Source organism: Mauremys reevesii, linkage group 3 (assembly GCF_016161935.1).
Source record: "Mauremys reevesii isolate NIE-2019 linkage group 3, ASM1616193v1, whole genome shotgun sequence".
Classification (NCBI taxonomy): Eukaryota; Metazoa; Chordata; order Testudines; family Geoemydidae; genus Mauremys; species Mauremys reevesii.
In genome coordinates, this window is record NC_052625.1 from 99,105,803 (window position 1) to 99,121,929 (window position 16,127).

Here is a 16,127-nt window from a genome sequence, read left to right on the forward strand (position 1 = left end):
GCTCTGAAGTCCACCGCACTGCCCTGAGGGGAGGCAACGGAGGGTTCCCTTGAAGGCCAGGGTGGAGCAGTGGCGGTGCCTGGGCGGGCATCCAGCGCCGGCGTGAGACGAGCCTCCGGTGCCGAAGGTCGGTGCCGGCCGTCTCGGGAGGCCAGTGGCGAGCGGGACCTTCGCTCCGCACGGTGCCGGGGAGCTCGACCGGCGGCGCCGGGAACCGGACCTTGATCGCGATCTGCGGCGCCTTGAACGGCTACGCGAGTCCCAATGTCCGCGGTGCCTGGACGCGGACCTGCTGCGGTGCCGGTGACTTCTCGACCGGGACCTGGAGCGCCGCCGGGAGTACGACCGGCCCCGCGATGGAGAGCGGTGCCGGGACTGCGACCGGTGCCGAGACGCTGAGTGGCGTCGCGACGTTGATCTCCGGCAGGATGGGGAGCGGTGCGGCGGTGAGCGTCTCCGCGAGAGGGACCGGGATCGAGTCCGGATCCTGGAGCCGCGGTCGCCCGGGGATGGAGGACGCATCATCGCTGGCTTGCCGAGGGACTTAAGTGTCCGCACCGTTGGTGCCGGCAGCTGATAGGACGGAGCTGTCGCCAGGTCGATTAGCTCCCTCGCCGTCGCGAACGCCTCTGGCGTCGACGGGATCCTGAGCTCCTCCTCGGTGGGCACCGGGGAGCTGGGCGGTGCCGGACTCGACGGGCCTTGCGGCGCCGGAGTCAACGGCCCGGTGCACTTTGCGTACACTGCCTCAGCCTGCACCGTTTTCATCGGAGGCGGCTGGGCTAACGGCTTCTGCTGCTGTTTCGCAGTGGCCGTCTTCGGCACCTTGTGCTTCCTCCCCGGGGAGAGGGAGCGGTGCCGGGTCTTCGGTGCCGGCTCGGTGCTGCCGGAGCGCTGCTCGTCGAGGTAGGCTTCGGCGCCGCTGGAGCTGGCGCCGGAGGTTGGAGCGCAGACTCCATCAGCAAGTGCTTCAGCCGAGAGTCCCGCTCTTTCCTCGTACGAGGCTTAAAGGCTACACAAATAGGGCACTTATCTGGCCGATGCGACTCTCCGAGGCAGCGGAGGCAGGAGTCGTGCGGGTCGCTGACCGGCATGGGCCGCTGGCAAGCCGCACAGGGCTTGAATCCCGGTGCTCCGGGCATAAGCCCGCACCGGGGCGGAAGAAGAGGGGTAAACCCTCTAATTCCCTAACTACTAACTCTATACACTATATATATACACACAACTATAATGTAACCCTTCTGCCAGGCCGAAACAATAGCAGCAAGGGCCGGGTTCAATACATAGGGGTCCCTTCCCCACAACATAATGCAAAACCAGCTCGAGCCCCCACCCAGTGACCTGGGAAAATCTTACACACACCCCTGGGCGCCTCGAGGAGGCAATACTTCCCCTCTCGCAAGCACAGAGTCTTGTGTAGCAGAAAAGGTTTAATACATGATAAACAACAAGCATTAAATTGGGAAAATACCTCAGCTAGAGTTCATGGGTCAAACCGTGAGCAAAGACCCACCCCAGCAAATTGTGCCGTGTCCTTCTCTCAGGGCCCTTGAGTCCAGCAACCCCCAAATCACCCACAGTCCCAAAAGTCCCACCATCCAAAAGTCTTGGTCCCGGATCAGTGCAGCCCCAGAGTTCAAGAGTCTCTCTGCAGAGGTCCCCCTCCCCAGCCTGGGTAGAAAGGGGCACCTTACATGGGTTCGGGGCCAACTGCCCTGCCTCGTCATGGGGTTCTGCTTCCACTAGTCGTCCCCGCAAACAGCTCAGCTCTGCTTGCTCTGTGGGCTGCTCCGCTCTGCCAGCTGCTCTGGTCCACCAGCTGTCCTGTGAGCCACTCCAGCCGTCCTCACGAGCTGCTTGGCTCCACTCACCCAGTGGCTGCAAAAACTGCTCCACTCCGCTCTGCCAGCTGCTCTGCTCCACAGTATAGCTTCAGGCTCCCCCACTCATAAGCACGGTACTCAGTGCTCTCAGCTCAGCAAGTCCAGCTCTTCAGTGATTTCAGCTCTTAGTGAGTCCAGCTCATAGTAGGGGAGCCCCAGTGAGTTCAGCTCAGTAACCTGTATCTAGATTCTTAAGGGAATCAAAAATTAACTCTAACATTCCACAGTGGAGAGAGGCACAGGTGGAACTGGTGCTTCTGGCTCACACAAGAAGCCTGCACCACCCAGTACAGATCTCTGTCCCCAGCCTCTCTCCTTTCAATGGGTTTTGGAACTCATGTGCCCCATCTAGCAAGTGCTATCCAGCTGACAATGAAACCCCCCATCACAAGACAATTTTGTAGTTCCCCATTTACCCAATCGGGGTGACATTTCATTCCTCCTGCCCCAATAACAACGAAATTGGGGCTCCCACAGCTGTGAAAACAACCATCCCATACTGCTTTGCGGTATGCTAAGTGGGGTGGGAGTGCCCATGCAAATAACTGAAATGCTAATGCGAATACTGGAACCTGCCACTCTGCACTCCCCATAATCTACCACCAGATGTCAGGGTAGAGCTCATCCTGACTCTGCTTACAATAACAAGAACTTAACTAACTACTAACACTATATACACTAGAACTATGGAGAAACACTAGGGTTGTGGAGGTAAGGGAGCACTCCACTGTTCCAACTGGCCGTCACGGGCGGGAAGAAGGAACTGAGGAGCGGACAGGCCGGCTGAGATATATAATGGGCGCCATGGCGGCGCCACTCCAGGGGGCGCCAGCCGGCCCGCCGGAGTTGCTAGGGTAAAAATGTTCCGGAGAGCCGTGCACGCGTGGCGCGCACACCTACATGGAATGCATAGGAGCAATCACTTGAAGAAGAACAGGACATGCTGAGTCTTCAGCTAACTCAACACCTTGTCACTAAGCTCCCCACCAGTGTTTGTTAATTGGGACTTAACTGGAAGACAGGTAATTGACCTAAGGTGCCAATTAGTTGAGTAGAGTTACAGCTGAGGGGCAAATTGAGGGGCAGCAACCCCCAGCAGCTGGGATTTTATGAGCAGCCAGGAAGGAAGTGCTGGGAGCCTGAATGAAGGCAGAGATAGACATGACTAGCTACTACTCCAAATGTTCCCCTCCCTAGAAACAGGTGGGGAAGCTGGTTATGAACTCTAAATATATGTAAATAACACTACCAGCTGTGGCCTGTGGAAATAATATAATAAAGTGCAGTGGTGGTGAAGAAGACCAGGTGAGTGAGTGAGGCTGGAAAGGATCCTTAAGGGACCACCCCATGACAAATGCATAAGAGAAAAATACATGTGCTCAAAATAACTAACACTCAACCCAACCATTTCAAGCTTACAATGTGAATTATACTCTAGTTATCTTGGTATTTCAAGGTCTTTCTATCCTTTCATATCATAGTGCAGGGGTGGCCAACCTGAGAAGAAGCCAGAATTTACCAATGTGCATTGCCAAAGAGCCACAGTAATATGTCAGCAGCCCCCCCTCCCCCCCATCAGCTCACCCTCCCCGCTCCCAGTGCCTCCTGATCAGCTGTTTCATGGCATGCAGGAGGCTCTGGAGGAAAGGCAGAGGAGCGAGGGCACGGCAGGCTCAGGGGAGGTAGCAGGAAAGGGTGGAGTGGAGGCAGGGCCGAGGGTTGAGCAGTGAGCACCCCCCACCACATTGGAAAATTGGTGCCTGTAGCTCCAGCCTGAGTCGATGCCTATACAAGGAGCTGCATATTAACTTCTGAAGAGGTGCATGTGGTTCTGGAGCCACAGGTTGGCCACCCCTGTCATAGAGCCTTGTCCTAAATTAAAATATTCTTAACTCCCACTTGAATGGGAATTTTAACTGCATATGTTTAAGAAGCTTTAAAAAAAAGGAAAGTGATCAGTTGTCTCTTGTCCATATACTGACAAAGTTATGGATGGCAGTCATGGTGCCTGGACATTTAAAATGTTTTGAAGTGTGCAACATCAAAAAGGTGTTGCTGGTGGGAGCCACCTTCTCTCAGTTATGATTTATTACATCTAGTCATAGAACCTTGTAAGCCTCAGTCCTAAAGGGCCTTAGAATCACAGAATATCAGGGTTGGAAGGGACCTCAGGAGACCATCTAGTCCAATCCCCTGCTCAAAGCAGGGCAAATCCTGAGACAGGTTTTGTTTTGTTAATTATTTAAACACCCCAGTTCCCTAAATAGCCCCCTCAAGGACTGAACTCACAACCCTGGTTTAGCAGGCCAATGCTCAAACCACTGAGCTATCCCTCCCCCCATAGTTTGCTAACTGAGGATACAACTACACTGCAGTAAAAGACCAGAAGCACTGCTGGCCCTAGTCAGCTAACTCAGGCTTGTGGGGCTAAAACTGGCCGTGTAGCTGTTTGGGGTGGGGGTGGGGTCTCAGAGCCTGGGCTGCAGCCTGAGCCTGAGCCTCAACTACACTGCTATTATTAGCCCCACAGCCTGAGCCCTGTAACCCTAAGACAAATTGACCCAGGCTCTGAGACTCAATGCTACAGTTTTGTATTGCAGTGTAGACACACCCAGAGGCCTAATCTCTAATTTACACTCATCTTAGGTGTTATTTGTAACAGAAGGTAACTTAAATATTTGTCTTAAAATGTTTTAACTGTAATGCCTTGAATGTAAGGATGTTTGTGGAGTTCTCTATCCTATCACAAAAACTTTTCTCCCCTCCATTTAAAGCTAAACACATCAAAGTAGAGGACACCCTCAGCTCTATCTTGTACCAGGACAGATCCATTGTCTGTGGTTTATACCGAATTTAGCAGCGTTAAACCAATTTTACGCTGCACCCGTCCACACAACGAAGCCCTTTATATCAATATAAAGGGCTCTTAAAACCAATATCTGTACTCCTCCCCGACGAGGGGAGTAGTGCTCAAATCGGTATTGCCATGTCGGATTACGGTTAGTGTGGCCGCAAATCGATGGTATTGGCCTCCGGGAGCTATCCCACAGTGCACCATTGTGACTGCTCTGGAAAGCCAGCTGAACTCGGATGCACTGGCCAGGTAGACATGAAAAGCCCCGCAAACTTTTGAATTTCATTTCCTGTTTGGCCAGTGTGGAGAGCTCATCAGCACAGGTAACAATGCAGTCTCCTGAGAATCGAAAAAGAGCTCCAGCATGGACCGCACGGGAGGAACTGGATCTGATCGCTGTATGGGGAGAGGATTCCGTGCTAACAGAACTGCGTTCCAAAAGACGAAATGAAAAAACATTTGAAAAAATTTCCAAGGCCATGATGCAGAGAGGCCACACCAGGGACTCAGTACAGTGCCGTGTGAAAGTTAAGGAGCTCAGACAAGCCTACCTGAAAACCAAAGAAGCAAACGGAAAGTCCGGGGCAGGGCCAAAAACATGCCGCTTCTATGCTGAGCTGCATGCAACTCTAGGGGGGTCCGACACCACTACCCCACCCCTGTCTGTGGATTCCGAGGTGAGGGTGGTAATCGCAGCCATGGCTGAGGCTTCTGCGGACGGAGAAGATGAGGAGGAAGAGGAGGATGAGCTTGTAGAGAGCACACAGCACTCCGTTCTCCCCAACAGCCAGGAGCTTTTTCTCACCCTGACAGAATTACCCTCCCAGCCCTCCAAAAGCAACTATCCCAGACAATGAAGCCATGGAAGGGACCTCTGGTGAGTGTACCTTGTAAATATAAGACACGGTTTAAAAAGCAAGCATTTTTTAATGATTAAATTTGCCCTGAGGACTTGGGATGCATTCGCGGCCAGTACAGTTACTGGAAAAGTCTGTTAACATGTCTGGGGATGGAGCGGAAATCCTCCAGTGACATCTCCATGAAGCTCTCCTGGAGGTACTCCAAAAGCCTTTACAGAAGGTTTCTCGGCAGCGCTGGTTTATTCCGTCCTCCATGGTAGGACACTTGACCACGCCATGCATGTAGCAGGTAATCTGGTTGTCATAAACAGTTAGTTAAGGGTTAAGGTTTTTTTCTACCTGTAAAGGGTTAACAAGCAGTACCTGTGGACACCTGACCAGAGGACCAATCAGGGACAAGATATTTTCAAATCCCTGTGGAGGGAAGTTTTTTTTTCTGTTCTTTGTTTTTAGAGAGTGTCTCTTGGGAGTTGAGGGAGTCCAGACATCTTAATCAAGTCCTCCCAGGTTTCTGCAATAAATTCTTCTATTCAAGCTAGTGAGTATTAGCAAGGAACTAGTATTCTTATACTTTTATTTCTGTATTTGCAATTCTGTGTTTTGCTATAGAATTTCTTTAATTCTGTACTGTTATTGCTTTTACTGAGAAAGAAAGGAGGGGGAATTCTCTCCAGAGATTGATAAGTTTAGACCCTGTGTATTGTTCCATCTTGGTTACAGAGACAGTTACTTTCTTTTTATTCTTTAATAAATCTTTTCTGTAAAGGACTTGGTTGATCTTTCCTTGGGTGGATTCTCAGGGAAAGGGGAGGAGGGAGGCATCCCTCTGTAGTTGGATTCTATCTCTCCTAGGAAAAGGGAGGGGGAAGGAAGCAGGGGGGAATGGTTTATTTCTCCTAGGTGTAAGAACTCCATGGATTTGGGGCTCTTGGGATCCCCAAGGATTTTGGGGAAGGACTGTGTCCCAATACACGTACATTATTGGGTGGTGGCAGCTTTTACCAGATCTAAACTAGGATTTTAGTTTAGGGGAACCAATGCAGGTCCCCATTTTGGAACCCAACAGCTTTAAGTGGGGGTGAGACCTATGACACTGGTATCAATGCATGACAAAGCCTAGCTGCGTATGGTCCCGGTGATTGCTGGCATTCAAGCAACATCCGTTCTTTATCTCGCTGTGTTATCCTCAGGAGAGTGATATCGTTCATGGTAACCTGGTTGAAATTCAGGAATTTAAGTAAGGGGACAGAGATGGCCATTCCTACTGGGCTGTTTGCCTGTGGCTTAAAAGAAATCCGTCCCTGCAGGTAGCCAGCGGCGCGATTGGCACTGAGCTTTTCCGCATTTGGCTAGCAGGGATCTTTCCTGCTACCAGCCATGCGGTTGGGGGTGGGTGGGGGAAGAGGGGGGTGTTTATCAGTGATCTTCCATGATACCAGCCACGGGGTGGTTTCTGCTGCTGCAAGTTAACAGGAATGAAGCAGTACTCAATGGGTTTTGCTTGCTATTTGGGAAAGGAGGGTGCTGGATAGATGAAGGCTGCAGAAGACGAAAGACAATGGCTTACCATGGCCGCATGCAAGCCGAATTCTGCTGCCCGGACCTGCGTCTGTGATCTGTAACACCAAAGCCGCAGGCACTCAATATTAAGATGCAAAATGCAACCTTGTAGTGAAAACACATGTGCTATGTAAGGTGAATAGTGTTGTTCACCGTGAAAGAGTATGACCATTGTTCTCTAAAATGTATCTTTTTAAATACTTCTCTCCCTTTTTTCCCCCTCCCTCATGCAGCTGCAAATTTTTCAAGCCTCACTACTCCGTCCCGAAGGCTCTCTCAGATAAGGCGTCGGAAAAAAAAAATGCAAGAAGAAATGTTTTCGGAAATCATGGAAGTGGCCCGCAATGAAAGAGCTCATCTGAATGAGCGGAAGGACGTGGTAGCAAAGTACAGGAAAGATGCCAGTGACCGTGAGGACAGGAGGGACCAACGTGAGGACAGGAGGGACGAACGTGAGGACAGGAGGGACGAACGTGAGGACAGGAGGGACGAACGTGAGGACAGGAGGCGGCAGGAAGATCAGCGGTGGTGGGATGCAACTCTGGGGCTGCTGCGTGATCAAACTGACATGCCCCGGCGTATGGTGGAGCTTCAGGAACGGCAGCAGGATCACAGAGTGCCGCTGCAGCCCCTGTATAACCACCCTCCCCCCTCACCATGTTCCTTAGCCTCCTCACCCGCCAGACGAGTAAGAACTCATGGGGGTAGGCTCCGTGCACCCGCCCACTTCACCCCAGTGGACAGCCCAACCAAAAGGCTCTCATTATGATGAAATTATGAAATTTTTTTAGTGGCTTTTTCCTTCCCTACTATTTTCCTCCCAAACCCTACCCGGGCTACCTTGTCAGTTCTCTCCCTCTTTTTATAATTAAATAATAAAGAATACATGATTTTTAAACGAGAGTGACTTTATTTCCGTAGAAAGCAAGCTGTGATCGAAGGGGGTGGTGGCTTACAGGGAATGAGTCAATCAAGGGAGGGGGCTTCATCAAGGAGAAAGAAACACAACAGTCAGACTGTACCCTGGCCAGTGATTAAACTGGTTTTCAAAGCTTCTCTAATGCGCACCGCTTCCTGGTGTGCGCTTCTAATCACCCTGGTGTCTGGCCGTGCGTAATCAGCGGCCAGGTGATTTGCCTCAGCCTCCCACCCCGCCATAAAGGTCTCCCCCTTACTCTCACAGAGATTGTGGAGCACACAGCAAGCAGCAATAACAATGGGAATATTCATTTGGCTGAGGTCTGAGCGAGTCAGTAACGTGCACCAGCGCGCCTTTAAACGGCCAAATGCACATTCTACCACCATTCTGCACTTGCTCAGCCTGTAGCTGAGCAGCTCCTGATCACTGACCAGGCTGCCTGTGTATGGCTTCATGAGCCATGGCATCAAGGGGTAGGCTGGGTCCCCCAGGATAACTATAGGCATTTCAACATCCCCAACTGTTATATTCTGGTCTGGGAAGTAATTCCCTTGCTGCAGCCATTTAAACAGAGAAGTGTTCCTGAAGAAGCGAGCGTCATGAACCCTTCCCGGCCATCCCACGTGGATGTTGGTGAAACGTCCCTTGTGATCCACCAGTGCTTGCAGCACCATTGAAAAGTACCCCTTGCGGTTTATGTACTGGGTGCCCTGGTGCTCCGGTGCCAAGATAGGGATATGGGTTCCATCTATCGCCCCACCACAGTTAGGGAATCCCATTGCAGCAAAGCCATCCACTATGACCTGCACATTTCCCAGAGTCACAACCTTTCGTAGCAGCAGCTTAGTGATTGCTTTGGCTACTTGCATCACAGCAGCCCCCACAGTAGATTTGCCCACTCCAAATTGATTCCCGACTGACCAGTAGCTGTCTGGCGTTGCAAGCTTCAGAGGGCTATTGCCACTGCTTCTCAACTGTGAGGGCTGCTCCTCTTTGTATTCTGGTGCTTCAGGGCAGGGAAAGCAAGTCATAAAGTTCCATGAAAGTGCCCTTACGCATGCAAAAAAGTTTTGCAGCCACTGGGAATCGTCCCACACCTGCAACACTATGCGGTCCCACCAGTCTGTGCTTGTTTCCTGGGTCCAAAATCGGCGTTCAATGGCTAGAACCTGCCCCATTACCAGCAGGATCTCCAAAGCGCAGGGGCCCGCAGTTTGACAGAATTCTGTGTCCCTGTCCTCATCACTCTCGTCACCGCGCTGCCGTAGCCACCGCCTCCTCGCCTGGCTTTGCAGGTCCTGGTTCAGCATTTACTGCACGAGGTTTTTAAAACGTCCATGATTGCTGTCTTGAGCTCAGCAGGGTCCATGCTTGCCATGGAATGGTGTCTGCACAGTTCACCCAGGAAAAAAGGCGTGAAACGGTTGGCTGCTGCTGCTTTCACGGAGGGAGGGATGAGGCTGTACCCAGAAGCACCAGCAGCAATGTTTTTTGCCCCATCAGGCACTGGGATCTGAACCCAGAATTCCGATGGGCGGGGGAAGACTGCGGGAACTATGGTATAGCTATCCACAGTGCAACGCTCCGGAAATCGACGCTAGCCTCGGTACATGGACGCACACCGCCGAATTAATGTGCTTAGTGTGGCCGCGTGCACTCGATTTTATACAATCTGTTTTAAAAAATGGTTTCTGTAAAATTGGTATAATCCGTAGTGTAGACATACCCAGAGAGTGCCCCCACAGTTGTGCTTTAGCACAATTCCCAACCATTTCATGAAGAGAGAAAGAAACCAGGAAGTAAACTCAGGTTTCCTACCTTACAGTACAAGATAGGCCATTACTGGATTTGCTGGCACTTTAAAGAATAATAATTAATCAGCAAAGTTCTCCTCTAAGTAAACTTTCTTTGTGTATAAATTTATTACAATCTTGTATTAGCAGGACAATTGACCATATAACCCAGCAGATCTTTCCCGTTTCATGCTTCTATAAGACACTTTGCAGTTCACAACTATTGTAATCAGAGGATGTTTAGTGACAATTTAAATATTAACACAGAACTATCCAGCTTTTTAAAAAAAAATCAAAAGTCTAAGTTCACATGTCTCATGAAGCAGCCTCTAATTCCAGCAGAAGTAACCTTTAAAAATGGTACCAAAATAAAACCAAAACTATTCAAAAACTCCAAATTTACTTTATAAACCTCCCTTCTTCACTCGATCCCACCCAACAACAACAAAAACCACAATTAACTATACACCACAAAATTTTCTTGCCCCAATCCTGTAGCACTGAACTCACAAGACCGACACTGGGGCCTACAGTACTACAGTAACCCATAGCATGGAGCTGTCATGAAATGGATGTATACATGTTAAAAATATTAATATTAAAGCTATTCCACATATATATCTTTATAACTACATTTTTCTCCCTTCTCCCAGCCAGCAGTTTTTCTACATATTGATACATACATAACCTATCAATATGCAACATTCCATTTCATACACAAGAAGCTACTGTAAGTTACAAAGTAGTTAAAAAAAACAACACTACTTTTTAAGCAGTCTTATAACTTAATCACCTGAATAATTTTTTTAAAAACATTTGAAAAATAGACCATCATTGTCAAGTTTCAGCTTGAAGAAGATATACAGGTCAAATAAAAATTAAGTTTATATTTTTTAAATGAGAACATATTTCTAGCGATGTGCACTCATCTCTCAATACACTGGCACACGCAGCCTGCATACATGCCAACATACATAACATTCATGCATGCATGCATCCCCTCACACACCCCACACGTATGTACTAGAAGTGTCCAAACACTTCTTTATGACAGCAAGTGGATGTCTACTCAAGACTTTTAGACTTTTTTTAAAATTTCCCATGTTGCAACCAGGTCTACTGACATGGCTATAGGACAAAAAATGTCAGACCCTGCATACTTTACAGTAAAGTTTTAGAACAGTCAACTAGGGAAATCTTGCATTACTAAAACTTCATTATATTTATTATTAGTCTAAGAAGTACAGTATAAGTGAAAGTAATTAAAATTAAGCTACACTTGTCAAATAAATTACACTATATTACCATGCATTAGCCATGCTTTTCTTTTTGTATGTACACGTTTGTTTACTTCCTACTTTGCAAATTCACAATGGTGTCCCAATCACAGAGGTGAATTAGTAAGGTTCTTTGGATAACACCACTTATTCTCCCCTCTTTCCTACTTACATTGCTAGAATTAAAATTCTGCTTTCTCATTATTATATCATAACATATTATGATTATTTTACCAAGTGTTGGAATTACGTATGTGATTTTTACAAGATATTGGGACATCATTATGTCATCCTGCAGTCAAATAATAAAATATGCCAGAAAGATACAGAGAATTACACAAATTTTCACAAGTTCAGTACAAATATCAGTTCATCACCACAAGATACTTGCAAAAGTTGTTTTTTTTTACTGGCATTAAATAAGTTATTAACAAGCCTTTTCTCTTCCTCTGAAGTATAACAGCACATGGTGCCTGCAAGCATACCGGTACGTTAATACTGCGTATGTGGTCGACAAGGTGGAGAATATCTTAATATCTCAACAATGAAAAACTATTTTTTGTCTTGAAAAACATTTCAGATGTATTTAGTATCCAACAACATAGATATTATCTGCAGGAAAAATAATGGTATGCACACTAAGTATATATGCCACATTTCTGACAAGTTAGTAGGCCACATCAAAAGAAATAATCAACATAAATAATCAAAAGGGAAAAATCACATTATCAAAAACTAGAAACAGCCATCCAGGGGAAAATTAATTTAGATAACTAAACTCAGTTACTGCCGATATAAATCGGAACAATCATAAAATTGTAGGACCCAGCCCATTGTGCTGTCAGCCAGCTCCCTCACACTTCATCTATTCTTCTCATCAGGACCATATTAAGAATAAAAAAACTAAATGAAAACCAAATGACCTAAACGTAATCTAACTCTTGACCTAGCATTCACAACTGTATTGTATTTCTTTTACATCCTAGTTTTACACAGCAGAGATTATTATTAACTACTTTGCCTTGTATCAGAGGGGTAGCCGTGTTTGCTGCTTTTACAGATCCAGACTAAGAGTCCTGTGGCACTTTATAGATTAACAGACGTATTGGAGCATGAGCTTTCGTGGGTGACAAAGTGAGTATTCACCCACGAAAGCTCATGCTCCAATACGTCTGTTAGTCTATAAGGTGCCACAGGACTCTTTGCTACTTTGCCTTGTGATTTCCTAGCTGCTTTTGCTTTGTCAAGAGACTCTGAGGGACCTGAAGGATGTTTATTCCAGGCTGTTTTAATCTTCCCTCATTTTTTAAGCTTCCAGTGCAGTTTGAACATATTTTTTAAAAAGAATTTAACAAAAGATAACTTTGTGAAATATCTCTTGAACCTCTATAGAATGATGCAGAATGATTCACTTGAATTACAAGGCGAAAACCTGTGCTGCTGTCCAAAAAATTATGAAAAGAAGGGAAAGTCCATGTTTCGTAAGTGCTTTTTTGGGAAATGACAGGCACTGAGCAACAAGTGACGTACTCAAATACGAGAGCTAAAGCAGAGCATTTCAAACCTACAAAATGACTCAGACTCAAGTCATTTTAGTATGTCCAGGTTTTTCAATCTTTTCCTGTCATGTTTTCTCAGAACACCTTTCCTAACTTAAAAACATACATTCTTAACCTACACTGAAGGGGAGCTTTATCATGTTTAAAAAGTTTAAAACATCAAGCAGTTGATAGTATTCTGTCCACATACTGTCAAAGTTACAGAATATACAGACATAATGCCAAATCCAGACCTAACTAAAAGTGATAGTGGTTTTCTGATCTGTGAAACACACTCACAGGTCTGCAGATCCAAAACTATGCAGAGTAAAGATTAGTCTACCATTCATTGTGTCCCTTTAAACAACACACGTCTTGCGAAGCCACATAGAACAGGGGAGAAGGGAGAATTCATGCGCTTCTCATTCTGGGGACCTTCCATTTCAAATCTGCAGCAGCAGCTACATTGTGATAAGTCAGTTCATATCTAGTCAAGAGTAACTCTGCTCAGCAATGAAGATTTTGTTCCTTCTATATCTAAAATAGATTTCTAAAGCATGCATAAAGCTATCAAGCTACAAAACATTTGTTCCTATTCAATCAGTTGTTTCACCCACCCCCCCAACTTCAATCCACACAGGAGTCCTTCTGACAATTATCAACTGTGATAAGGAAATTCCAAACAGATAGTAACTTTTTGGTGCTAAAGAACAATTGAGACTCGGTCATTCTTGCCTCACTTGTTTCTGGGCCAATGTAGATACATCCCACCAACACAGAAAGAGAGCTGTCAATGCTGACAGCTGTTGCATCTTTTACAGACAGAAAACCTCTATAAAGCCCCAATCCTACCAACAGTTACACACATGCTATATGTTTGCAACAGCATCAGGGCCATGGTTTCCCAGCTGAGAGTTCCCAGTTAGCAAACTAAGGCCCGGTGTGAAGAGAGGCAGAAACCGGGAAGTAAACTCAGGCTTCCTACTTGCAGAACAGGATGTACCACTAATGGGCTTGCTACCAGGCTTCTTAAAATATTATTTTATTTACACAGTTACCTTGAGGAGAGCTTTGTAAAAAAAAAAACTATATATATTATCAGTTGTGTGTTAACAGCCCAATTGACTACTTAACCCAACAGCAGTTTCCCATTCGGTACTTCTGTGATAAGATGCTCTGAAGTTCACAACTACTGTAATTAGAGCTTGCATCCGAAGAAGTGGGTATTCACCCACGAAAGCTCATGCTGCAAAACGTCTGTTAGTCTATAAGGTGCCACAGGATTCTTTGTTGCTTCTACAGAACCAGACTAACACGGCTACCCCTCTGATACTTGTAATTAGAGGTTGCTTTATTCACAACTTCACTATCAACATAGACCCAGTTGTTGGGTTGGGGAGGGAGTAATTCTAGAGGTTATTGTTTACAGGTCTCATGAAGTATCCCCTAATTACAACAAAAGCAACCCTTAAATAGTACCAAAATAAATCCCTAGCTCACAATAGCCAATCATATGAATATATATTTCAGCACCAAATCCCACCCCTCGATGTACTCTCTATATTGTAACATTTTCTTGGCTCAATCATGTAGCAGCGAAAGCAAGATTTGAGACTACAGCATCATGTTAATCTATAGCACAGAGCTGTCAAGATGTGGATGTATGCATTAAAAATACAAAAAAAAAAAAATACAGCTCATGTGCAAATTAATTTTTAATACCTGTATTTTCTCTCTTCCCCCAACCAGCTGTTTTTCTAAATATTAACATGTGCATAAACCATCAATTTGCAGCATTCCCTTCCATACACAAGAAAAGTTAGAGAAAAAACAAACAAACAAACAAACAAGGAGAGATCCATTCCTGGTAAACTCATTTGGTGCAGTCTGATAACATGGAATCACCCAAGCACATTTTAATAAAATGCATTTGGAAAACAGATCATCAATGTCAAGTTTCAGCACTTGGCAAATATCAGGTCTGTATTTTCAAACGGGCAGCCTGATTCTAGCCATGTACACGCACCCCTCAGTACCCCCACACCGCGCACCCCGGCATGCCAAGTGCGCCCCCTACCCCCGCGCACCGGGGCGCTGGGACAATCTGTACAGTGAAGGGAGCCACGGACCCAAACTCTACCCCCTGTATCTGATGGAAGCCGCGCCAAGCCCCCACCCCGCGCCCCGCCGCAGGCCGAGTCTCCCCGCTCGGTACCTGGCTGAGGAACTGCGGAGCCGCGGGGCCGAGCAGCGCCAGGACGAGGAAGAGCAGCAGGAGCCCACCAGGCCCCAGCGCAGCCTCCATTTTGGGTCCCGGGAATTAAATGGCACAAGTGAGACACCCCCGCGGGAGGGGGAGGGGAGCCGCACGGGCGGGGCGAGGGGCGGGCTGGAGCCGGGGGCAGAGAGCGGGGCCGGGCCGGGCCGGACGGGGGCTGCCGCTGTCGCATGAGAGCGGCTGGAGGGGGCGAGCCGGGCGCACGTTCACACCCCGCCTCTGCCGGCTCCGGGTTGGCCGATGCCCCCCGCCCGGGTGTCGCTGGCGGGAGCCGGGTGCAGGAGGGGCGGCGCTGGGGCTCCCTGGCGGGAGGTGGGAAAGGCCCTGAGGCGGGTTGGCTCCCTCGCGTAGCCTGTGGGCTGGGGAAAGCCTCGTCTTCCGTCCCGCTTCCCGCCCTCAGCTGTGCGGGAGGCTCCAAGGCCAACTTTCCCCTGGCGGGAGACGCCGCCGCCGCGAGAGGGACAAGCCCGGGAAAGCAGAGCCACGAAGCAGGCCCGGGCCCGGGCCGTTCCTGCAGGGCGGGTGGTCGCCCCTCTGTCCGCGCTGCAGGGGGTCCCGAGGCGGCCGGGCGGCCGGCCGGCCCTGCGTGTTGGGTTTTGGCCCTCTTTCAAGGAAGACTTTGCAAAGGTTAATAAATATTCAAACACCAAAGCACTTTGTAAAGACAGTTAAGGTTGCTAAGAGATAATAATGAAAAACTCAAAACCACTGAACCCAGGATATAAGGTTCTATACCAGAGGTGGGCAAACTGCCCTGTCAGCTGTTTTAATCTGACCCTCCAGCTCCTGCTGGGGAGTGAGGTCTAGGGCTTGCCTTGCTCCAGCGGGGGAAGCAGGGTCGGGGGCCACTCTGTGCAGCTCACAGAAGCAGTGGCATGACCTCCCTCCAGCTCCTATGCACAGATGCAGCCAAGGGGCTCTGCTCCATATGCTACCCCCACCCCAAGACACCGCCTCCACAGCTCCCATTGGCCAGGAACTGCGGCCAATGGGAGCTGCAGGGGAAGTGCCTGTGGACCAGGTAGCATGCAGCAGAGCCACCTGGCCACACCTCCACAAAGGAGCCAGAGGGGGGGCATGCTGTTGCTTCTGGGAGCTGCACCCCTGAGCAACCCCCCCCCCCATGCCTGAATCTCCTGTCCCAGCCCTGAAAAGGGGACTATTT

General features: G+C 48.3%; 1 protein-coding gene across 6 annotated transcripts in view; it reads right to left on the reverse strand.

Moving 5' to 3' along the window:
- Nucleotides 1-15,839, reverse strand: part of GINM1 (glycoprotein integral membrane 1) — a 63,378-nt gene extending 47,539 nt beyond the window's left edge. For 3 of the 6 annotated variants that reach the window (XM_039528902.1, XM_039528903.1, XM_039528901.1), the window contains exon 1: nucleotides 14,900-15,020. In XM_039528902.1, coding sequence (XP_039384836.1) covers nucleotides 14,900-14,989 — 90 coding nt within the window. In that variant the 5' untranslated portion in view covers nucleotides 14,990-15,020. Of the gene's footprint in view, nucleotides 1-7,164; nucleotides 7,214-14,899; nucleotides 15,155-15,697 lie in introns of those variants that run through there. The other 3 variants (XM_039528906.1, XM_039528905.1, XM_039528904.1) reach the window with 3 other exon arrangements.
- Between the last annotated feature and the right edge of the window lie 288 nt (nucleotides 15,840-16,127).